General features: G+C 38.7%; 1 protein-coding gene across 2 annotated transcripts; it reads left to right on the top strand.

Annotated features, from left to right (window-relative positions):
• Positions 1-4,529: 4,529 nt before the first annotated feature.
• LOC149065090 (uncharacterized) lies at positions 4,530-19,902 on the top strand. Of its 2 annotated transcripts, none has more exons than XM_089254540.1 (4): positions 4,530-4,824; positions 19,060-19,144; positions 19,290-19,366; positions 19,631-19,902. In XM_089254540.1, exons 1-4 carry the CDS (start codon positions 4,768-4,770, stop codon positions 19,754-19,756), a joined length of 345 nt encoding a protein of 114 aa, XP_089110666.1. In that variant the 5' UTR covers positions 4,530-4,767; the 3' UTR covers positions 19,757-19,902. The 2 variants fall into 2 exon arrangements, with proteins under 2 accessions (XP_089110666.1, XP_089110665.1); XM_089254539.1 differs by lacking the exon at positions 4,530-4,824 and adding an exon at positions 6,073-6,344.
• The last annotated feature ends 1,229 nt before the right edge of the window (positions 19,903-21,131 follow it).

The following is a 21,131-nucleotide window of genomic DNA, read 5'->3' as shown; positions in this document are numbered from 1 at the left end:
AAGTAAAAAAAACTTTTTATACCGTCCCCGTGTGCCAAAGAACCCAATTAAGACGTTGTTACTCTGTCTTTCCCGATGCCAACTAAAATAATTTCACGTTTCTAAGTGCAATATTCACCGAGATATGCGAATTCGAAAAATTGAGAAAATTTGGGAAAAAACAGCAACGGATAAAATGGTTTCCCTGTATTTAATGCTGTTTTTTTTTTTCCAACTTTCTTCGAATATCTCAGTGAATATTGCAATTAGAAACATTGAATTTTTTTGTTGGAGACCGGGAAACAACTTTCACATTGGGTTTTGAGGCACAGGGTGTCCGCATACAGAGTTAACATTTTTATTTTAATAACCATGTAACCCCCGGCAACATGAATCAAATATCTGGGTACTACACATTATTTGGGTACTTTTTCCAACTGGAAGTATGCTTCTAGGACCAATGGTTCGCCAGTAAAATGTCATATGCCCCGTTACCTATGCGCCCTGTATATTAAATATAGTACGGACTGTTATGTGAAATATTGCCCTGTGTTTAAGCCAACTTGAACGTTGCTTCGTTTGCCTGCGAGAGAGCGGTCACATTATGAACCAAAAAGCCACTTGAAGGTAGCTTGTCATCCAACGAAATATCAGATTTTGACCGTATCAAAATTGAAGTCAACAAACTGATAATTTTCTTATTTGAAAATCTTATTATTTATATTTTCCGATTTTATATTATCCTGATAATAAATCATTATTATGTTCACATGAACAGCTTTGTCACTGCGTACATGGTTTCTCTGGAATGAAAGGTTTAAACAAATATTCAAAAAAATTTCACACGTATTTTAGTTCAGTTTTTTTGAATTCATAGTAGAACTACAACGTGAACCTATATCCTTGATGCATGTTTTAAAACGATGTGAAATGTTGAACTTTTCAATTGTGATTCATTTGTGTGGCTGCTCCCTCATTACTACTTTTATCCGCTCATGAAGGGAATAAAATTAATAAAACTGCTTGGTACCACTTTTTGCGATTTTTATCATTATAAGAATGCGTATTTTGGAAGCTACAACTGACATTTATCAATGAAACCATAACCATTTACACACAAAAAAAACTAATTTGGAAATGATACAAAATTTCATCCAGTACAGTAACTTGATGACATTGTGCCGTCTTCAAGCGCAGAGTTGCATTGTTACATTGATTGAAAATAATTTATTTTATTTTTTACTGTATTCTATTATGTGTTTGTTTTTCATTATTTTCATAAATTAAAAATTAATCAAATTAAATTCAAACATATTTATACTTCTGACAATTTTTGAATAACTATCTTCTAATGGGAAAACGGGGGGGGGGGAGGAAGGGGGAGTAGAAAATTATTCATGTTCGCAAGGGGGGCCACAGGAATGAAAAATAGGTGAAAGGGGGCCATGGACAAAAAAAGGTTGAGAACCACTGATATAAAGGGACGAAGAAGTCGGAAAAAGCTTTCTCTTCCTATAGAATGCGATCAGTGATTTTTAACTTGTAAACACGCATAAAAACCAACCCTTGTGTGATTTAATGAATAGATTTAAAATCATTTGTCGTTTAATGCGGCGACGTTTTTTAAGCGCTTTACGATCGCGGACGTAATATTGCGTCCAAACAACCAGTGAAGTAAGTTGCCAGTTCCACACAATCTGCAATCCGTATTTTTCCATTATTTTTGAGTGCGTCCGATCGATAAAGCTGTGTTGTGTCCGCAATTCGGGAGGTACGACATGCAGTTGAACCTCGTTTATACGACTTTCATATTTATCCGAAGGTTTTGCTTCTGTCGCAATTGTCAAAATATTGATTGAAATGATTTTAAATATGACCACTCATCGAAAATGCTATATATTGGCACAGTGGAACCTCTCTTAAGCACATTTACAGATCATTTAGGAGGTACGCAGTACATTTACAAATCACTAAAATGACCGAAGCACATTTACAGATCAGTTAAATGACCCGAAGCACATTTACAGATCACTTAAGTGACTCGCGGCAATGTTCGAGATCGCATAAGTGGCCAGCCACCGGTTGCAACCTATTGATTGAATTTTTCAACTTTCATAAAATATTTTTCATAAAACTTAATAGCGTAATCCCGGCCTTAATCCCGCGCGCGGATTACACCATAAAAATTTTATAATTCTTTTAAAAATGCAACCGATTAGTGAATTTTCTCACCCACGACCATTTACCTACATCGTGAATTCCTAAAGTCCGTAACTTCGCGTTACTTCATACACCTAAAAGAAATTATAAATTCAGATATACTGAAAACAAAAGTCAAATTCTATGTGATTGTTTCGCGATCGACCAAAATCCATTACGATTTCCGATCACGATCGACAAGTTGCCGATCGCTTCTCCTAATCTCGCATATTAAGAGAAACCCCTGAAAGGAGTGACCGGTATATGCCTGCCGTTCACTCAGCTCACTCAGAAAATAGTCAAGCCAAATTCTAAGGGCAAGCCCGAAACCTCCGTACACTGTCATACTAACGATCTCGATAGGCTGACACGAACCTAATTTGTTTTAGGCCTTTCGTGGAAGAAGGAGTCCTTCTCACCCAGACATCGCATATACAAAGAATTCGCACCACAACATTCTTTTTTATAATGTCCGAACCCATTGCATCCATTGTTAAAGACTGGTAGAGAGTGCTCATTGTTGACAGTTTGGGAACGTAGTTAGAAGAATTTATTTCCCTATCATTGTTGAAATTGTCTCCCATTGTTAAAAGCGAAGCTTTTGTAGATAATTCGATGACGTTCCATCCCCGAACAGGTGAGTTGCGTCGGAATATTTCGTTGTGGTACCATTTTAAATAGCCTCCTGTGTATTTTTTACATTGGCATTTTGCACTATCTTTCGAAATCATTTATTAAGTTGCTGGAAGCTAATTTCTGTATAGTACACAAAAGATGATGAGCAGTAAATCATTTTATAGTATGCAGGGATGGGATTGCTGCGCCGTAACGTTAATTTTCCGAGAAAATTCAGTGGTTTGGCGCCAATTGGGGTTCTCTGAAATTTCCCTCTTCAAACTTTCGCTTTCGATGGCGTCATTTGAGCCATGCTGTGACGTCACGGGGCAACGCAGAACTGCATATACACACGGCTTCTTCTCCTTCTTTTTCCCAGGTTACACATGCACCTCGTACACATTCCTCTGCGGAATTCCTAACGAATCGGCACATGCCGGAATGCGTAGCCCCTAATGTATTTATGTTGCGCACCCTTGATGACGTCATTTTCTCTAATTTTCACACAAGAAAGACATCACAAAATTTTCTCCCAAACATGTACACTGGTGACGCGAACCGAAGGCGCAATGCCACGCCATGGTGAATATTTGCAACATCATTGGGACCTCAGAGGCTCCTTTTTTTGGCAAATGAAACATATTGGCGTGTTCTTCCAGAACAGAAAAGCACCGGTTAGCCAATATTGAATATAAAGGAAAATTGCTTGTTTTATTGAAATATGCAGTAGCGGGGAAAAAAAGACACAAACACAATTCTAATAAAAAAGTCATGTTCAAAGACGAAAATTATGTAAATATCCAAGAATAATTAGAATCAACTTTCATAAATTCGGAAGTTTGTCATTTATTAATCACATCGATCCCGATGCTAATTACGATCCTAATTATTAGTTAACTAATTAGTCATTAAAATTCGTTAAAATGAGTAAAATTGCGATTTTTTTAATTTTCATAAATTTGAGAGATTGTCATTCATCAATCACAACGATCCTGATGCTAATTAAAATCATAATTAGTTAATTAATTAGTCATTGAAATACGTGAAAATTAGTAAAATTGTGAATTTCCTGATATTTATAAATTTGCCATCCTGATGCTAATTGAAATCATAATCGATTAACTAATTAGTCATTCAAATTCGTGAAAATTAGTAGAATTGCGAATTTAGTAGCATGTGTATCATGGGCCGTATGTCATAAGAATATTCGTAATTGATAGTCATGAAAAAAAAAATTCTGTAGCCATTGGGGATTGGGGTCGGTACCTGGGGGGGGGGGGGGAATTGAGACAACATTATCTATAGCGTGAAGCTCGTGACGTTACAAGCTTCACGCGTAGGCCTTCTGCTGTAGACTAGATGGTGTCGGCTGAGGCTACTTGAGCCTCTAATAAATTTTGGCTGACTCTCCTCAATAACTTATGAAAAACAATGCAACGCACTACTCCACCTCCTCCCCTCCTGTGAAAGGGCCTGAATTCCGTACATATCGTACATATGAAATGACTGGAAAAATTCAGCCGCCCCCTCCCCCCGACGTGTTTCCCCATATGTAGGCGCCTTTCACTGTAGCAACGTAAACGTATCCGGATAAAGCATCCATTCATGAAACGCTTGTTTAACTTGAAGTTTCAGTTCTTCTGTCTGCAGCGCTACGCACCATGTTCTATACTTAAATGCTGCTCTAAATCACTGCCCGAGAGCGTCAATTGTATCGGTGGATTTCATCATAATGAGATCTGACGCTATAATTTTGCAAAAGTGTATAAACTAGTTATGCTGCTATTGTGTTTCTAACGTGGTGCAAGGTACGCGAGAATTTTCCCAGGAAGCCTATGATGCCTCTTGAGACAGCTCGTGTAATCTTCTCTAGCACGACATCAGCTGTTGTTGAGCGAGAAATGGTGTTCCGAAGATGGAAGTTGCGATTTCCTCCTTCCAAAGGTGTTGACGCAAGCGGTACCATCAAGTGATATGACATGCCCAATATATAGGAGCGAATCACATCGTCGTTTTCTGGGAATTTCGCTGGTAATTGATAAGCGCTTTTAAATATGTGTGAAAACACATTTTTTTTTTCTATGGTTCGGTTTATTTTTCCTCCTCGACAGAAAAAAATTAGAATTAATTCTGATACCCTGATAATGCAGGAGAAAGGGAGAAACTAAAACAAAAAATACACACGAGGCTATTTAAAATGGTACCACAACGAAATATTCCGACGCAACTCACCTGTTCGGGGATGGAACGTCATCGAATTATCTACAAAAGCTTCGCTTTTAACAATGGGAGACAATTTCAACAATGATAGGGAAATAAATTCTAACTTCATTTCTAAACTGTCAACAATGAGCACTCTCTATCAGTCCTTAACAATGGATGCAATGGGTTCGGACATTATAAAAAAGAATGTTGTGGTGCGAATTCTTTGTATATGCGATGTCTGGGTGAGAAGGATTCCTTCTTCCACGAAAGGCCTAAAACAAATTAGGTTCGTGTCAGCCTATCGTGATCGTTAGTATGACAGTGTACGGAGGTTTCGGGCTTGCCCTTAGAATTTGGCTTGGCTATTTTCTGAGTGAGCTGAGTGAACGGCAGGCATATACCGGTCACTCCTTTCAGGGTTTTCTCTTAATATGCGAGATTAGGAGAAGCGATCGGCAACTTGTCGATCGTGATCGGAAATCGTAACGGATTCTGGTCGATCGCGAAACAATCACATAGAATTTGACTTTTGTTTTCAGTACATTTGAATTTATAATTTCTATTAGGTGTATGAAGTAACGCGAAGTTATGGGCTTTAGGAATTCACGATGTTGGTAAATGGTCGTGGGTGAGAAAATTCACTAATCCGTTGCATTTTTAAAAGAATTATAAAATTTTTATGGTGTAATCCGCGCGCGGGCTTAAGGCCGGGATTACGCTATTAAGTTTTATGAAAAATATTTTATAAAAGTTGAAAAATTCAACCAATAGGTTGCAACCGGTGATCTTATTGGTTGAATTTTTACGTTTTATCAAAGAGCTTTTACAAAACTTTTATAGTGTAATACCGGCCTTACACTATAAAAGTTCTTTGTCAAAGATTATTTATAAAATAAGTTTGACAAAAAAATTTGTTAGTGTAATGGGCAAATGTTTTTTGTTGCGCGTCCATCAATTCAATTCAATTCAATGAATAGGTAATTAATATTTCCGTCTGACAACAGCGCTTTGTTCCCGAATGATCTAAGAAATATTGCTGCTTTTCGGAGAAAGTTACAGGGTGGAGAAATCGTTTATGCACCTGTTAAAAATGACGACGATCATCGTCACAGACATGATTGTCATTAGTCTACATATTGCGTTACTGATCAGTGATTCTTCAGTCATTCACTAGCCGTGTTTGCTCTCCCATCAAAAAATTAGCCTTTCTGTAGAGTCCTTCCTCTCTAAGAAGCGACTTTTTCCTATATTCTGCATCAGAAATGGTACAAACGTCAGCACATTTCAAGCTCGGAGCTATATTGCAAGTATTCACGTGCTTTATTTACGCATCGCAAGCAGAAAATGTAAGTTTTTATTTCTCATTATTTACTGTTATTTTCGTTTTGTTTGATATATTAGTTCATTCTGTTCTTTGCGATACCTCATATATTGTATCTATTTCTACTTTCTACTATTTTATTTTTAAACGTAAAGTTATTTCATAAATGAAGTTGGCAGATTTTGTGTTTTTCGTTATCGTTTTATGCATTTAACAAGGATTGTTAAATGCTTGTGTTTGTTTTTGGTTATTCTGGTGAAAAAATGATTTCTGTCGTTTTCAGAGTATTTTCACGTGTATAGGTTTGGCAATTAGAGAAATTATATTTACAGTATTTTCTTTATTCCACATACGTTTTTGAACATGTAAAAATATCAAAACAAATACATGAAAAAGGGGGAATTTATTTCAAAGTTGAAATGATAAAGAAAGAAAACTTTTTTTACTGAATTTTTACCCATCAGAGTGCAAAGAACCCTTCAAAAGAAAGCACCTTGAATTTTCACTTTGTAACATAGTGGTATGGTGGAATGGTATATGGTACCATAGTGGAATGGTATGTCCACCATGCAGCAGTCTGTCGGTGGAATAAGGCAATGGGACCAGGCAGCTCCCCCTTCTCTCACCCTACATATGTTCTCTAATAAAGGTGTATTCAGGCACATCCGTCGCAGCAACGATAGTCCCGACTCGAACGGTCTAGTTGCCTCTGGTAGCCTTTTCCTTCAGACTCATTAAGCGCCGACCCGTCAGTCTGATTGCCGTCAAGTTGCGGGTTTCTTTGCGAGGGAATTTTTGACGAATCGGACGGTGTCGTGCCCCGTGCGGCCAGGATGGATATCGTCGTGCCCTGAGCGACCAAATCCTTCTCCATTCTTTAATGGGACAAATCCTTTCTTTTGTGATATCTTGGTGAATAGAGTAATCTTTCGATTAGATTTCCTTTCTTCCTTTGTTTGAAACTTCCCTCTTATCACCAATATAGGTGAAACTATACGAATACAGTTCATTTATACGACCTTCTTGAATATCTCCTTTATGGGATTTCTCCCATTTATACGACGCATAGTGGGGTATTTTACCCGAAAACCTGGCCAAAATTATATTTACACTGAGGGAAGGTCTCGGCAAATAATCTTGCATTCCGCAATTATTTTTACATTTTCAGTGCACTATTTTGAGCTGATATGTCGACTAATCTGTCGTTGAAATACGAAAAGATATAATTTTGCGGAATAAATTAGGGGCCGTTCAAGTATTACGTAAGCAAATCAAAAATTTATTTTTTAATGCAAAAAAAAATATTTTTCAATTGAAATTTCGGAAGAAAATACCTTTATATGTTATTACAATCAATTTCTGTTAATTTCAATGTTATTTGAAGGCTATGAACGCAAAATTTATCTTAATAAATTCATTGCGACCTACCCTCTAAGCCATACAATGATAAATCGCATAAAGGCCCTTGGCCCGCGGAGCAAATATGGCCCCGGGGGGTTATCTGATGCGGCCTGCCCTCTTCAAACCTAATTTTGTGAAAAAAATGAACTAAGCGGCACATTTACAGATCGCTCAAGTGTCCCGTGGTACAATTCCAGAACACTTAAGCGATTCGTGACACATTTAGAGATCCCTTGAGTGAGATGTGACTTAGTTTTAGAGCCCTTAAGTGTGCCACAGTGCGGTTCTACATCACTCATGTTACCCGCGGCACATTCTCATATTATTTAAGTGATCGGCGGCATATAATTACGGATGACTTGAGTGATGCGTGGCACAGTTCCAGAGCACTTCGCGGCCCGGACACATTTCCAGATCACTTGGATCCGCGAAAAAATTTAGAGATCACTACAGTGGCTCTGTAGGGCACTTATCAGTGAGGGAATGCCACTTCAAGTGCCCACAAACTATCGAAAGGTTTTTTTCGTTTTTGGCGCACCGAGTAAGATGCTATTAAAAATATTTCATATTTTCGTAATATATATATGATTTCGGATAAAAACGACTTCATCAGTGGGGTAACATAATAACGAATAAAATTTGCTACAAATTGTACTAGCAGGACCAAAAAAAAAACTGTCGCTATAGGCGGGATGACGTTAAACGTGGTCAACGTTATACTGAAGTCTTACTGTATAATTTTACTCCCAAGATATTTCGTATACATCACCACCCTAAAATACAGCGGCTCTGTATTTTAGGGTGATAGAAATTGTAGGAGATAGAAATTTAGGGTGATTTAGAATTGATAATAAATACCCTGTTCCTGTATTTATTATCAATTGGAATCAATCAAGTTTTCCTCTTGATGAACTAAATTAGTTCATACGAGTTGAATTGTATAAAAAAGATTCTATAAATAAACTAAGAAAAAGATGTTTTGCTTTCCATCACATACTGAACTAAATGTTACATAATGTCTATAGCATATGGATTACAGCAGAAATAGAATAGCAATTCAATTATAATACCACGACATGAGGGATGGCCCTTTCTTGTGGAAGTGAACAATAGAAAAGGAATTTTTGGTCGCACAGGGCACGACGATATTTATCTTGGTCGCACAGGGCACGTAAGGGGCCGTTCAAGTATTACGTAAGCAAATTTTTAGCCATTTTTGACCCCCTTGCAAGCAAAAGTCAGCAAAACGCTGACTCCCTCCGCACTTGTCAGCAAATTTTCGTCATCAGCTCTGCCCCTCTGAATCCTAACTCATATTTTCATAAAGGGTGGTTGATGACGTAAACATCATCCAAACCCCCCCCCTTGTCGTCAAAAGTCAGCAAATCGGAACACCCCCCCCCATCGATGATGACGTAATACTTGAACGGCCCCTAACCAATCGGACGACTGCCTGAGTGCTCTGTTTTCCGAATTTTAAGTGAAATATATGTTTTAGATTTTTTCTCACTCCTATGCTCACTAACTTGCTAATTCACTACTTCTGTGCTCACTAACTTGCTAATTCCCTACTTCTGTGCTCACTAACTTGCTAATTCCCTACTTCTGTAAACACTTGCTCGCTGTAATGCTCATTTGCACATTTAGTTCCTCAATCGCCACTACTATGCTCACTTATTTGTTCCATCGTCATTTCTTTGCTCCCTGGCTCACTAACTTGCTAATTCACTATTTCTGCTCTTACTTGCTCAATGATTTGCTCATTCAAATGAGACATTAATTGACCAAATCAGTGAGCAGATGACCACAGGAATGAGTGAATGAGAAAATTGGTGAGCGAGTGGGCATGAGAGAGAGAATGATTAAATGAGCTCATCTCTGATGAACTGATCATAGGAAGGATCAAGTGATCATGAAAGTGAGCGAAGGGCAAGTGAGCACAGAAGTAGTGAATAAGCAAGTGAGAACACATGAATAAGTGAATGAATAAATCAGTGAGCAAGAGAGCACAGAAGTAGCGAACGATCAAGTTAGTGAGCAAGTGAGCATAGGAATGAGTGAATGACAAATCAGTGAGCAAAAGAAAGAGTCTATGACAAATCAGTGAGCAAAAGAAAGAGTCTATGACAAATCAGTGAGCAAGTGAAAACTGAAGTGAGTGAATGAGCAAGCAAAAAGCAAGTAAGCATAGACGTTTTCGTTGATCAAATAAATGAGCAAGTGAGCACAGAAGTAGTGAATGAATAAGTTACTGAGCAAGTGAGCACAGAAGTGGTGAGTAAGTTACTGAGCAAGTGAGCACAGAAGTAGTGAGAGTAAGTTACTGAGCAAGTGAGCACAGAAGTAGTGAATGAGTAAGTTACTGAGCAAGTGAGCATAGGAATGAACATATAGCAAATCAGTGAACAAGACAAATCAGAAGTAGTATATGAGCAAGTGAACATAGGAATGAGTGAATGACAAATCAATGAGCAAGTGAGCAGTGAAGTGAGTGAATGAGAAAATCAGTGAGAATGGAAGCTTAAGAGTGCTGATTGTGCAGCTAAGTGAGCAGTGAAGTGAGTGAATGAGAAAATCAGTGAGAATGGAAGCTTAAGAGTGCTGATTGTGCATCTAAGTGAGCGAGTGAACAAGTGAAGTCACAGAAGAAGTCACAATTGACCAAATAAGTTAACAAGTGAGCATGGAAGTAGTGAATGAGCAAGTTATCATACAAGTGAGCATAGGAATGAAAGAATTAATTGACAAATCAATTAGCAAGGATGCATAAGAGAATAAGTGAACAAGTTAGTGAGCAAATGAACATAATAATGGGCGAATAAGTAAATCAGTGAAGTAGTGAGCATAGGAGTAGCAATTGAGCAAATAAGTTTGCAAGTGAACACAGCAGTAGGAAAAACTGAGGGGAATCGCCACCATCGTTATCAGTTGATCGCTTACTTGTTGAGACGGGGGGGGAGAGGGGGGGAAAAGCACACTCAACTCTTGTTTCATGTGGTTATAGTAACCCTTCGCGATCACGGAAAAAGTGGTTGAAGAAATGGATGAATTGGATTTGTTCTTCTGGCGTTTGGACGCAATATTACGTCCCTGATCGTAAAGAGGTTAAATCCCATTGATTTGCTCATGATCCAAACGGTAATTTGCGTGGCAGTGACCGACACTGCACTGATGTGTGTGAATAGCCCGCTTTGTAACGGGTCGGAAGCATCGGCGTCTCAACAATGACGGTACGTCGACGGCACTGATGTGTGTGAATTTACCCTTATCAAGAGACAATTGTGGGTGGCGACTTTAAAGCACAATTTCATGGCAATTAAGAAAAAGGGAGCCACCGCTTATATCCTAAGGGCTAGGAGCACTGGGCTCAGGCCCGTCATTTGGGAGCCGTGCCCCCCCCCCAGCGTATTTTGAAAATACACTAAAAATGGTATATATATATATATACATACACATACACAAATATATATATGCGTGCATTGAGTACATGTTGTTTTGCCCCCCCCCCCACCCCCGGAAAAAGTTTAAATGACGGCCCTGAGACTGGACTGCAATCAAAAGTCCTTTATGAATCAGACAAATTCAAAAAAGTGTGTGAAAGGTCATCTTGTTAAGCAACTAGTGACCTCGTTTCTCATCCCAAATCAGCAAACTTTCACTCGTCATGATTTAGAGACAACAGTGCTTGCTCCGAGAAAATCCTGTTCATGAGGTGCAAAGCAGCTGTGTACAATTTTCTGTGGTGTTTCACCTTGTTGTGGGATGTTTCGACCCTCTAAGCAGCATATAAGAAAGCTTCTAGACTTAATAGAGAAAGCGCATGAAAATCATTTGCCCAATCACCGTTAATTGAAATCACAGATTTTCAAATCAAAACATTGCTTTTGGATGACACCAGGGGCAGATTTATGGTTTTGTCACCTGGGAGGAAGAGGGGGGGGGGAAGCGCTACAGAAATTTTGAAGCTTGTTTCCCCATCTTCCCCTTCCTAGTTTAATTTTCTCTGAACCACTCATTCCTCATATTTAATGCCTTTAGATATAGCCCATTGGGACGAGGGACTTACAAATGAAACTCTTTCTAATTACTGTATATTTCTTACTAAAAATGCTTTAATGACATTTCAGCATCAATATAATAAAAGTTTCAGGTCTTTCAGTTTAAAAAAATGTGTGTTTCCGCAAGCTTGGCGATTTTTCTAGACACCAAAAAGCACCAAACTGAAATGGTCAGTTTTTGGGGTTTTTTCGTCTCCTGCATCTCAAATTTCAATGAAAAGCATCAATTTTTTCTTACTTTGCTCTGTAGGAATATATCAATGATTCGTAACATGCATTTTGTATTATGAGAAACCAATAATAAGAAAAAAATATATAAACCTCTTTCTGTGGCATAAATTAGCAAATTATTCATCATTTTCAATTTTCGTTCCCAAAATTATCATGAAAATAAAATCACACAGTAGCATCGATACTACAAATTATTGATTTATGCCTACAGAGCAAAATAATATTAAGAAAATGATGCTTTTCAGTGAAATTTGAGGCGCAGGGGACAAAAAAATCACCAAAAAATGGCCATTCAAGTTTGGCACCTTTTGGTGCTTAAATAAGTCGCCAAGCTTATTGAAACGCACATCTTTTAAACTAAGAGACCTTATTATATTGATACTGAAGTGCCATTAAAGCATTTCAACAAGAAATTTACAGTAATAAGAAATTTTCATTAAAACATATCTTGTTCCCTTAAGGGAAGAAAATATCAGACATCTGTAGTGTATTAGTTACTGCATTCACCCGATAGGCAAAGGGACGATGGTTCGATTCTCCGCAGAGGTATATGTCACGAGTGCACCTTACACACACTCTCTCCCCCTCTCGCCTTCTCATCGGGAAACCACACATACATACATGGGATGCAACACGTGTGCTCTCCTTTCCCTCACCAGGTATTTCTAAGACGCACTTGAGCACCGAATAAGTATGTATTACATAACACAATCACAACTCTACAGACACACACATTGTGCCTCTGGGCCAATGAAACCCCTTACAGAAATCAGGCGATTGCCTTCGACCAATAGCAGAGGTCTTCACCATCTTGGTTTGGGAACACACGAGGCTTTTGCCGGAGAGTATTGCTGAAGGTTGGACGACCAACATGTCGCGTTTGAAGAGTCGTGAATTTATCCTAACCCCGGGTCGAGATCCCTCAATGTAGGGGACGCAGGAAACCTTGCCCGAGATGACGGTGAGTGATTCAAATTATATAAATAATTATTTTGTGTTTAATTTGGTGGAGTGAGAGTGTCCAATGTTTCATGTAAATTGTATCGAGTAATATTCACGGTGTCGAAGTATTTTCAATGAATGAATAAAGTTAAATTGTAATTCGCTAATTGAAAAGGTTATTATTATCATTTTCGCAATGTCCTGTTTATAATGCCTAGTAATATATAATATGTCGTGCAACGAAACTAGTTCGTTTAAATCTCCGGCCGCGTCCGGCGCAACCTCTTCAACATATAGTGCAGAAATGCTGGCGTGTAACCAGTCGAAGAGTGTAATGAAGAACGATGAGCTAACAAGGCCCATGGTAAATGAGTGTCCCAATCAGTGTGTGTTTCATTGACAAGATGACTGAGGGAATGAATTAACGTGGCATTTAATCTTTCCAAGACACCATCACCCTGAGGATGATATGCATGTGTGGTGATTTTCTGTATACCAAGCTTTTTATACAGATCAGTCATAAGTTGAGATAGGAAATTTGACCCTCTATCTGTGAGTACTTGAGATGGAATACCATGTGTAGAAATGTACTTAGTTAAGACATGTGCAATCATGTCAGCTCTAATATGTGGTACAGCATATGCTTCAGGCCATCGTGTGAAATAATCTGACAATACTACGATGTATGAATTACCAAAAGATGTTGTAGGTAGTGGTCCTACGCAGTCCATGGCTACACGCTCACCTGGGCGAGTTGTCAATGGAACTCTTAAGAATGGTGACTTGTCCTGTGGTCTATGACCACGTTTTTCCATACAGGACACACATGAAGAGACAAATTGTTTAGTTAGTTTAGTGATATTAGGAAACCAATATTTCTGTCGAAGACGAGTAAGTGTTCGTAAATTCCCCGCATGTGTAGATGATGAGACATCATGTGACAATGACAAGGCTTCTGGAATGTATAATGTGGGAAGTACTGTTCTCATATTAGATGGTTTAGCTTTAGAGGTAACACACAAGATGTGATTTTGGCAAAAAAAATTCATGTCCTTGTATCGTTTTGGCAAATGTTTGTTATTTGTTATGCAATCCTTGACATGTTGACAGAATTTGTCATTGTCTTGTGCCAACTTCAAATCATCCAACGAGTGGTTGGGAACAAGTTCTAATTGTACGAAAGATACAGGCAAGACATGACGTGATAAATAATCAGCCGTAATGTTGTGTCGGCCAGGTTTATGTTGAACTTGGAAAGTGTAATTCTGAAGTAACATGACCCATCTGGCAATACGACTGTGTGGGTCCTTGAGTTTCAATACATTTGACAGACTAGCCTGATCACAATACACAGTGAAGGTGGTACCATAAAGATAAGTTTTAAAGTGTGACACAGCAAAAACAATTGCAAGTAATTCACGTTCAACCGTTGAGTAATTTAGTTCAGCACCTTTGAGTTTGCGCGAGGCGAAGGCCACAGGATGCCTTACACCATTGTCATCGTCTTGTGCTACAACAGCACCGAGAGCTTGGGAAGAAGCATCTGTATACAAAAACCAAGGACGGTCAAATTGCGGAAGTTTAAGACAAGGCTCTGAAACAATAGCATTGACAAGTGTGTCAAATGCAAGTTGTGCATCCTGGGACCATGTAAAAGGCTGTGTTGGTTTTGTCAAGTGAATCAACGGTAAAGCAATTTGTGTATAGTTAGGAATAAATTTCCTATAGAACCCAGTTAAGCCGAGAAAAGATCTTGTTTGTTTTTTGTTTACTGGCACTTTTGACTGTTTGACTGCATTTATTTTGTTTGTGTCTGGAGTGACTTCACCATTTGAAATACGAAAACCCAAGTATTTAATTTCTCTTGTCAAAAATGTGCATTTTGAGGGTTTCAATTTAAGATTGTGAGTTCTTAAACGGTCAAAAACAATTTTCAATTTCTCTAAATTTTCAGACACAGTAGTACTAGGCACAATAATATCATCAATATATGTTCCGATTTGCAAAGGACGCAAACCTGAGAGAACTATTTCCATTAGTCTCTGAAAAGAATTGGGAGCATTTCTCATACCAAAGGGAACTCTATTCCACTGGAACAGTCCATAGTCAGTAACAAAAGCAGTTTTGTGTGAATCTGAGGGGTGTATTTTCATTTGAAAGAAACCAGAATTTAGGTCAAGAGACGAAAAAAAAATGGACCCAGAGAGTGTGTCAAGAATCTCATTCATGTTTGGCAATGGGTAGCTGTCTGGAACAGTCTTGGCGTTGAGCTTTCTCATGTCACAGCAAAGGCGATGAGTACCATCTTGCTTTTTGACAAAGAGTACTGGTGCAGCATATGGAGAATCTGATGGTTCAATGATGTTAGCGTCCAAGAGGTCATTCAGCTGACTATGCAACTCAGTCTTGAGCTTATGGGGCATTTTGTATGCTCGTTGCCGAACAGGAATATCATCTTGGAGATGCACATGATGCCGGAGGGTGTCACAGCCAGATAAGTCCTTGAGAGAAATGGCAAACACATCACGATATTCATGTAGGAGATCCTCAAGAGCCTGGCGATGTTCATCAGGGACCGCTGTCAAGTTGAAACGAGAAGTTGACTCGTCAAGCTCAGGAAAGTCGTCAGGAAAATCAGGTATCTCATGCTCGTTGAACTCTATATTCTCAACTTTGGCCAAGGCAGTGTCGAAAGGTATGGATGCAGATTCAGCGGAAGCGTTAAGAACCTTTAGCAAATACGTGTTGTCATCATCATGGGCATGAAGAACATTTGCAACAACAAAAACTTGATTCGTATATTTCATACCTTCAAAGAGTAGATGAGGAGACTTGAGTGGTTGCGCCACCGAGATAGGAATAAAAAGTTCAGTATGAGGAGGAATAACAATATCTCTCTTGGTGCGAGCGACAGAGGTTTTGACAGATGACACTGGATGAGGAATGGTCAATGACAGTCCATCTTTACTGAATTTGAATGCAGCAGCTTGTGCACTCAGGAAGTCCACACCAAGGATAGCCTCATAGTACGGACAAGCACTGTGTGGAATGACAAAAAATGTGTGGGAGAAATGACAATCTTCCATGTCGAAATGAAGAGAGATTTTGTGTCGAATCACGATTGGTTCACCGGTGACACCAGTCATTCGCACTGCTGGAGTGACAGCTTGATATTTACGAGTCAGTTTGGACTTTTGACACCACTCGTCTGTAACTAGTGACATAGCAGCACCTGTGTCTACAAGACATGGCAGGGTCAGTTCATGGATTTGAACATTGACAATCGGAAGTTCAGGAGTTGAGGAAGGATTCTCAGCAGCGACCATGTTGAAGCTGACACGCTTTGGATGAGTAGACGGCGAGTTTTCTCGTTGACGACCAGACTGAGAATTTTCTTGCTGACGACTAGACTGAGAATTTGACACCGACTCTCTGGTATTTCCAGGAGAAAAAGAACGAAATGAGGAATTTCGACGCCAATTAGAATTGTTATTTCGAGAGTTGAAAGAATTTTGAGATCGTGGAAAATTACTCTGAGAACGAAAAGAATATGGATGATTTTGTTTTCGACATACCTTATATGAGTGACCAGGAATTCCACAATTAAAACAGACAAGGCGACGTGAGGTCTGAGGAGAACAAGTGTGCCTCATTTGTGGTTCAGGAGATTTTTGTGTTACCTGCAGTTTTTGCAATTGTTCCTCGAGAGAAGAAATTCTGTTCAGAAGTGTGGGAACAAGTGAATCTGAAAGTGAAGGTGCCTGTGATGGCATAATGGTTTCCTTAGACGAAGAAGAAACCCATGCAGGTTTGGAACTAGCCTGCTCGATACGGTAGGCTAAGTCAACTGCCTCTCGAAAGGTTGCTGGATTGTGGGCAGCAATAAGTGGTTCCATATGAGATAGTATACCAGCCTTAAATCTGGCCAAAAGAAGTGTGTCACGATAATTTGTTATGGCCACCGGTTCATTCGGTGTGACCTGAATAGCACGTCGAGCTAGTGACTCAAGACGATCAGCAAAATCTCTGACTTTCTCAGAATCTGATTGTGTTGTTGTTGTCAATTGAGACAACACTATCTCAGGTCTGTCAGGTGAAGAAAATCTGTCTATTACATGAGCACGAAATTGTTCATAGGTCATAGGGTCTATCAAGTGAGAGCTTGACTGAATGTGAGCAAGTACAGCTCCAGAACATTTCTGTAATGCAATCTCTTTCTTAGTATGAGCATCCCAATTCGCCAAGGCTGATGCACGATCAATTCTTGAAAAAAAATCAGTCACTGTCAATCCTGAATTTGTTCCATCAAATACGGGTATGGAATTGTAAGTGCCTACTATGATTGGAAACATGTTGAACTGCTGGACATTCTGAGCTTGGGCTTCCTCGTGAGCCATGATATAGTGTGAAAAGGAGGAAAAAAAAATTTTAGCCAACTCTCAATAAGCACGTAAGGGGCAAATATGTGTTAAAAAATATAAAAAAAAAAAAAATTGTGTAAGGTATCTCGCCTGGAGAAGTGTACAGGCGGCAGCCTTTACCGTTTTAAGAACGATAGAGGGGACGAGAAAGAGGAGGATCACACGTCTAATATTTAGTGGTTGAGACCACTACAAGAATAAAATACAGTCCTCTCAAATCCAAAATGTACCTCAATGTTTGTGAATTGTGCAAGTCTGTGTGAAATTATCCCTATGTGTATATAAAAAAAAATCTGACTGGGAAACTAATCGGCTAAACAGTAATCACGAAACAACACAACCAAAACGAAACACGAATAAAATTTCCCACCGGAGACATGACATGAGTTGCGAGGGAGGAGACAACGAGGAAAAAAAAAATCGGGGAAAAAAACGAGTTTTTCCTCACACATAGACTCATCCGAAAAGGAAATAGAAATGGCGCTCAGGTTTAAGTCTTGACAATTTGATCTCAATCACGATACTGAAATCACATCGTCGACAATAATCGGAATTCAACATGAGAAACACAAATTATACGTTCAAAATATGACTCAAATCACACTCAATAAAAGGAAATATTTTAACAAACGATAGAAACACAATCACATTAGGTTTTTTTTTTTTAATTATGAGAACTATGGAAAAATACGCTTACACAACTACGTTACAACGATTGAAAAATAATAATTACGACAGTTCAGTATAGTTACGCCAAGTTAATCCTGACAATATTTAAGAGTGCCACACTAGTAAAATATACCACAGATTCGCCGGTCGACGGCACCACTATATGTTGAAGAGGTTGCGCCGGACGCGGCCGGAGATTTAAACGAACTAGTTTCGTTGCACGACATATTATATATTACTAGGCATTATAAACAGGACATTGCGAAAATGATAATAATAACCTTTTCAATTAGCGAATTACAATTTAACTTTATTCATTCATTGAAAATACTTCGACACCGTGAATATTACTCGATACAATTTACATGAAACATTGGACACTCTCACTCCACCAAATTAAACACAAAATAATTATTTATATAATTTGAATCACTCACCGTCATCTCGGGCAAGGTTTCCTGCGTCCCCTACATTGAGGGATCTCGACCCGGGGTTAGGATAAATTCACGACTCTTCAAACGCGACATGTTGGTCGTCCAACCTTCAGCAATACTCTCCGGCAAAAGCCTCGTGTGTTCCCAAACCAAGATGGTGAAGACCTCTGCTATTGGTCGAAGGCAATCGCCTGATTTCTGTAAGGGGTTTCATTGGCCCAGAGGCACAATGTGTGTGTCTGTAGAGTTGTGATTGTGTTATGTAATACGTACTTATTCGGTGCTCAAGTGCGTCTTAGAAATACCTGGTGAGGGAAAGGAGGGCACACGTGTTGCATCCCATGTATGTATGAATGATGTGTGGTTTCTCGATGAGAAGGCGAGAGGGGGAGAGAGTGTGTGTAAGGTGCACTCGTGACATATATGAATCATTTCTCCAGAAAATTTATCGCCGCTTTGTATCCAGTAATTAATATATTGTACGAGTAATTGAAAATGGCGTCGTTTCTCTGAGTAGAGTATGTTTGCTCGAAGTCTATCCTAGTCAAGTGTCATGTTGGTGGTAAATATGTTGATTTTCTTAGATTCAAGAAGCTCCGAACGCATCTACGCTGGGCTTATCCATTGGCGAACCACGCATCTCGAGATACGAACACGTTCAGGAACTACGTAAGAGCACGTTATCTTCTGTGACACTTCTGAAGCGTGATATTAATCAAATTTTTGTGTTAAGTGAAATCCGAGTTTTCGTTTCACTTTCAGATGATTGTGTCTTTTTGAAGCAATGCATGAATTCATTTCGTTGCTATTGCAGGACCGTTTTGCCCTTGTCGCCGACGAGAGGACGTCATCGGTGGAGAACCAGCTGCTCGAGGGATGTTCCCTTTTGCGGTAAGGCTGTGCTTCTTTCCCAAGATTTTTAGCAATAATTGACGAATCAAAATTTCTGTCAGTTATTATTCTATTGATATTTTGAATCATGTGTGGCGTGGCCAAACGAAAAGGTGAGTTCTGAATATCTCATCGTCGATATCAGTGTAAGCTATAAACTGTCGAGCGGTAACTTCCATGTTGGTTGACGGGCATTATATTGAATTTTGTAACGACGATAAAATTTGTGACAGTGAATCACTCCGCAAATTTCATTCTCACCAGGTATACGTAGAAATCTATCAAGTACCAGGGACAGCACCGAAAAATTATACTGGAAATTTCGGTTGTACTGGGACATTAGTCACGGACAGACACGTGTTGACGGCTGCTCATTGTGTATTTACGTAAGTATATAAATTAAATACAAGCGTGATTCAACTTCAGGCATTTGAGTTGAGAGTTCTGAACTTCCACACTTGATCAAATCAAATATATCATTGTTTCTCGAACTATGGTCCGCGGACCACCTCTGGTCCATGACGACGGCACAGGTGGTTCGCAGACAGTATTTGCACATTCAATTGTAATTGAATGTGTGAGTACTCTTTGACTCTGTTATCATAGATATTAGCAATAGCTTACGGTAATGATCTTCAACCAAATGTGGCTCTCGGAGGTTTTTTGAAGTGGCCTGCCGATCATTTTGAGAAAATAACTACTTCACAGAGAAAAACGAGTAAATTAAAAACAAAATTTCGTTAAATAGTTAAATAACTAGCCAATGAAATCTGTACTGCTGTATTTAGAATTGTGAGATACTTTTCAGATTCAATACTAATGGTGTACTTATTAAAAGGGTCGTCATAACGAATTCGGGGGAACCGGGGCCACACTAATGCCTATGATTTCATATTTCAAGAGGCAAAATTCGGCATCCTGAATTCTGGCATAATCGCATCATTTAAAGAAATGCTGAAAAACACGTTAATGAATGAAATAATTTCACAATTATTGATAAAATAATAATTTCACAATTATTGATAAAATAATAATTTCACAATTATTGATAAAATAATAATTTCACAATTATTGATAAAATAATAATTTCACATAATTGATGAAAATTTTTAATTAATGAAAAAGAAGTTACAGAATTACTATAAGAAATCATTTCAGAACTGCTGATAGAAATAATTGCAGAATTGGTGAAAGAAATAATTTCAGAGTAAATAAAAGTGTTCGATAATTTAAAGAAATATGTTTAATGAACGAGAACATCATGGTATGACTTGGTGGCCCGCGGGCAGCGTGGAAAGTTTTAGTTTGGCCCGCATTGTCTGAAAGTACGAAGACCCCTGGTTTATGGGTTCCTAATAAAAAAAATTATGATTTTCATACTAACTGTATCCAATTGAGAAAAATACTGGAAATTACGATCTCAAGTATTACCCAGAGTAACGCCGTTCAAACAATACATAAGCAGGTACAGTACCGAAAAATAAAGAGGAATCAAAGAGAAATAACGAGAAGCTGAAGGGAGGAGGGAAAGAAAGTGGAAATGTTTAGATATTGCCAGAAAGCGCGAGAGACGATGAGTAGCCGACTCTTATCATTTTTAATAATTTTTTGCGGATTTGCCTTCCACCACTAATTTCTTTGTTCTTATGTGATTCTGGGTGAGATGAATGCATTAATGTTTTTCATAATTTTTTGAGGACGACCCCTTGGGACCGTAGCCTCCAAAAAATAATTTTCTGCGGCACATTCATTTTCTTAAACAGAT

Source organism: Pholcus phalangioides, unplaced genomic scaffold (genome assembly GCF_987345545.1).
Source record: "Pholcus phalangioides strain wild (caught in Gottingen) unplaced genomic scaffold, Ppha-v1.0 ptg000041l_1, whole genome shotgun sequence".
Classification (NCBI taxonomy): Eukaryota; Metazoa; Arthropoda; class Arachnida; order Araneae; family Pholcidae; genus Pholcus; species Pholcus phalangioides.
This window is presented reverse-complemented; position numbering and strand designations above follow the sequence as displayed.

Coding starts and splice junctions, on each gene's coding strand:
- LOC149065090 (XM_089254539.1), top strand. CDS start 6,261: ATGGTACAAACGTCAGCACATTTCAAGCTCGGAGCTATATTGCAAGTA. Junction 19,145..19,289: donor CGAACACGTTCAGGAACTAC/GTAAGAGCACGT, acceptor TTGCTATTGCAG/GACCGTTTTGCCCTTGTCGC. Junction 19,367..19,630: donor GAGGGATGTTCCCTTTTGCG/GTAAGGCTGTGC, acceptor CATTCTCACCAG/GTATACGTAGAAATCTATCA.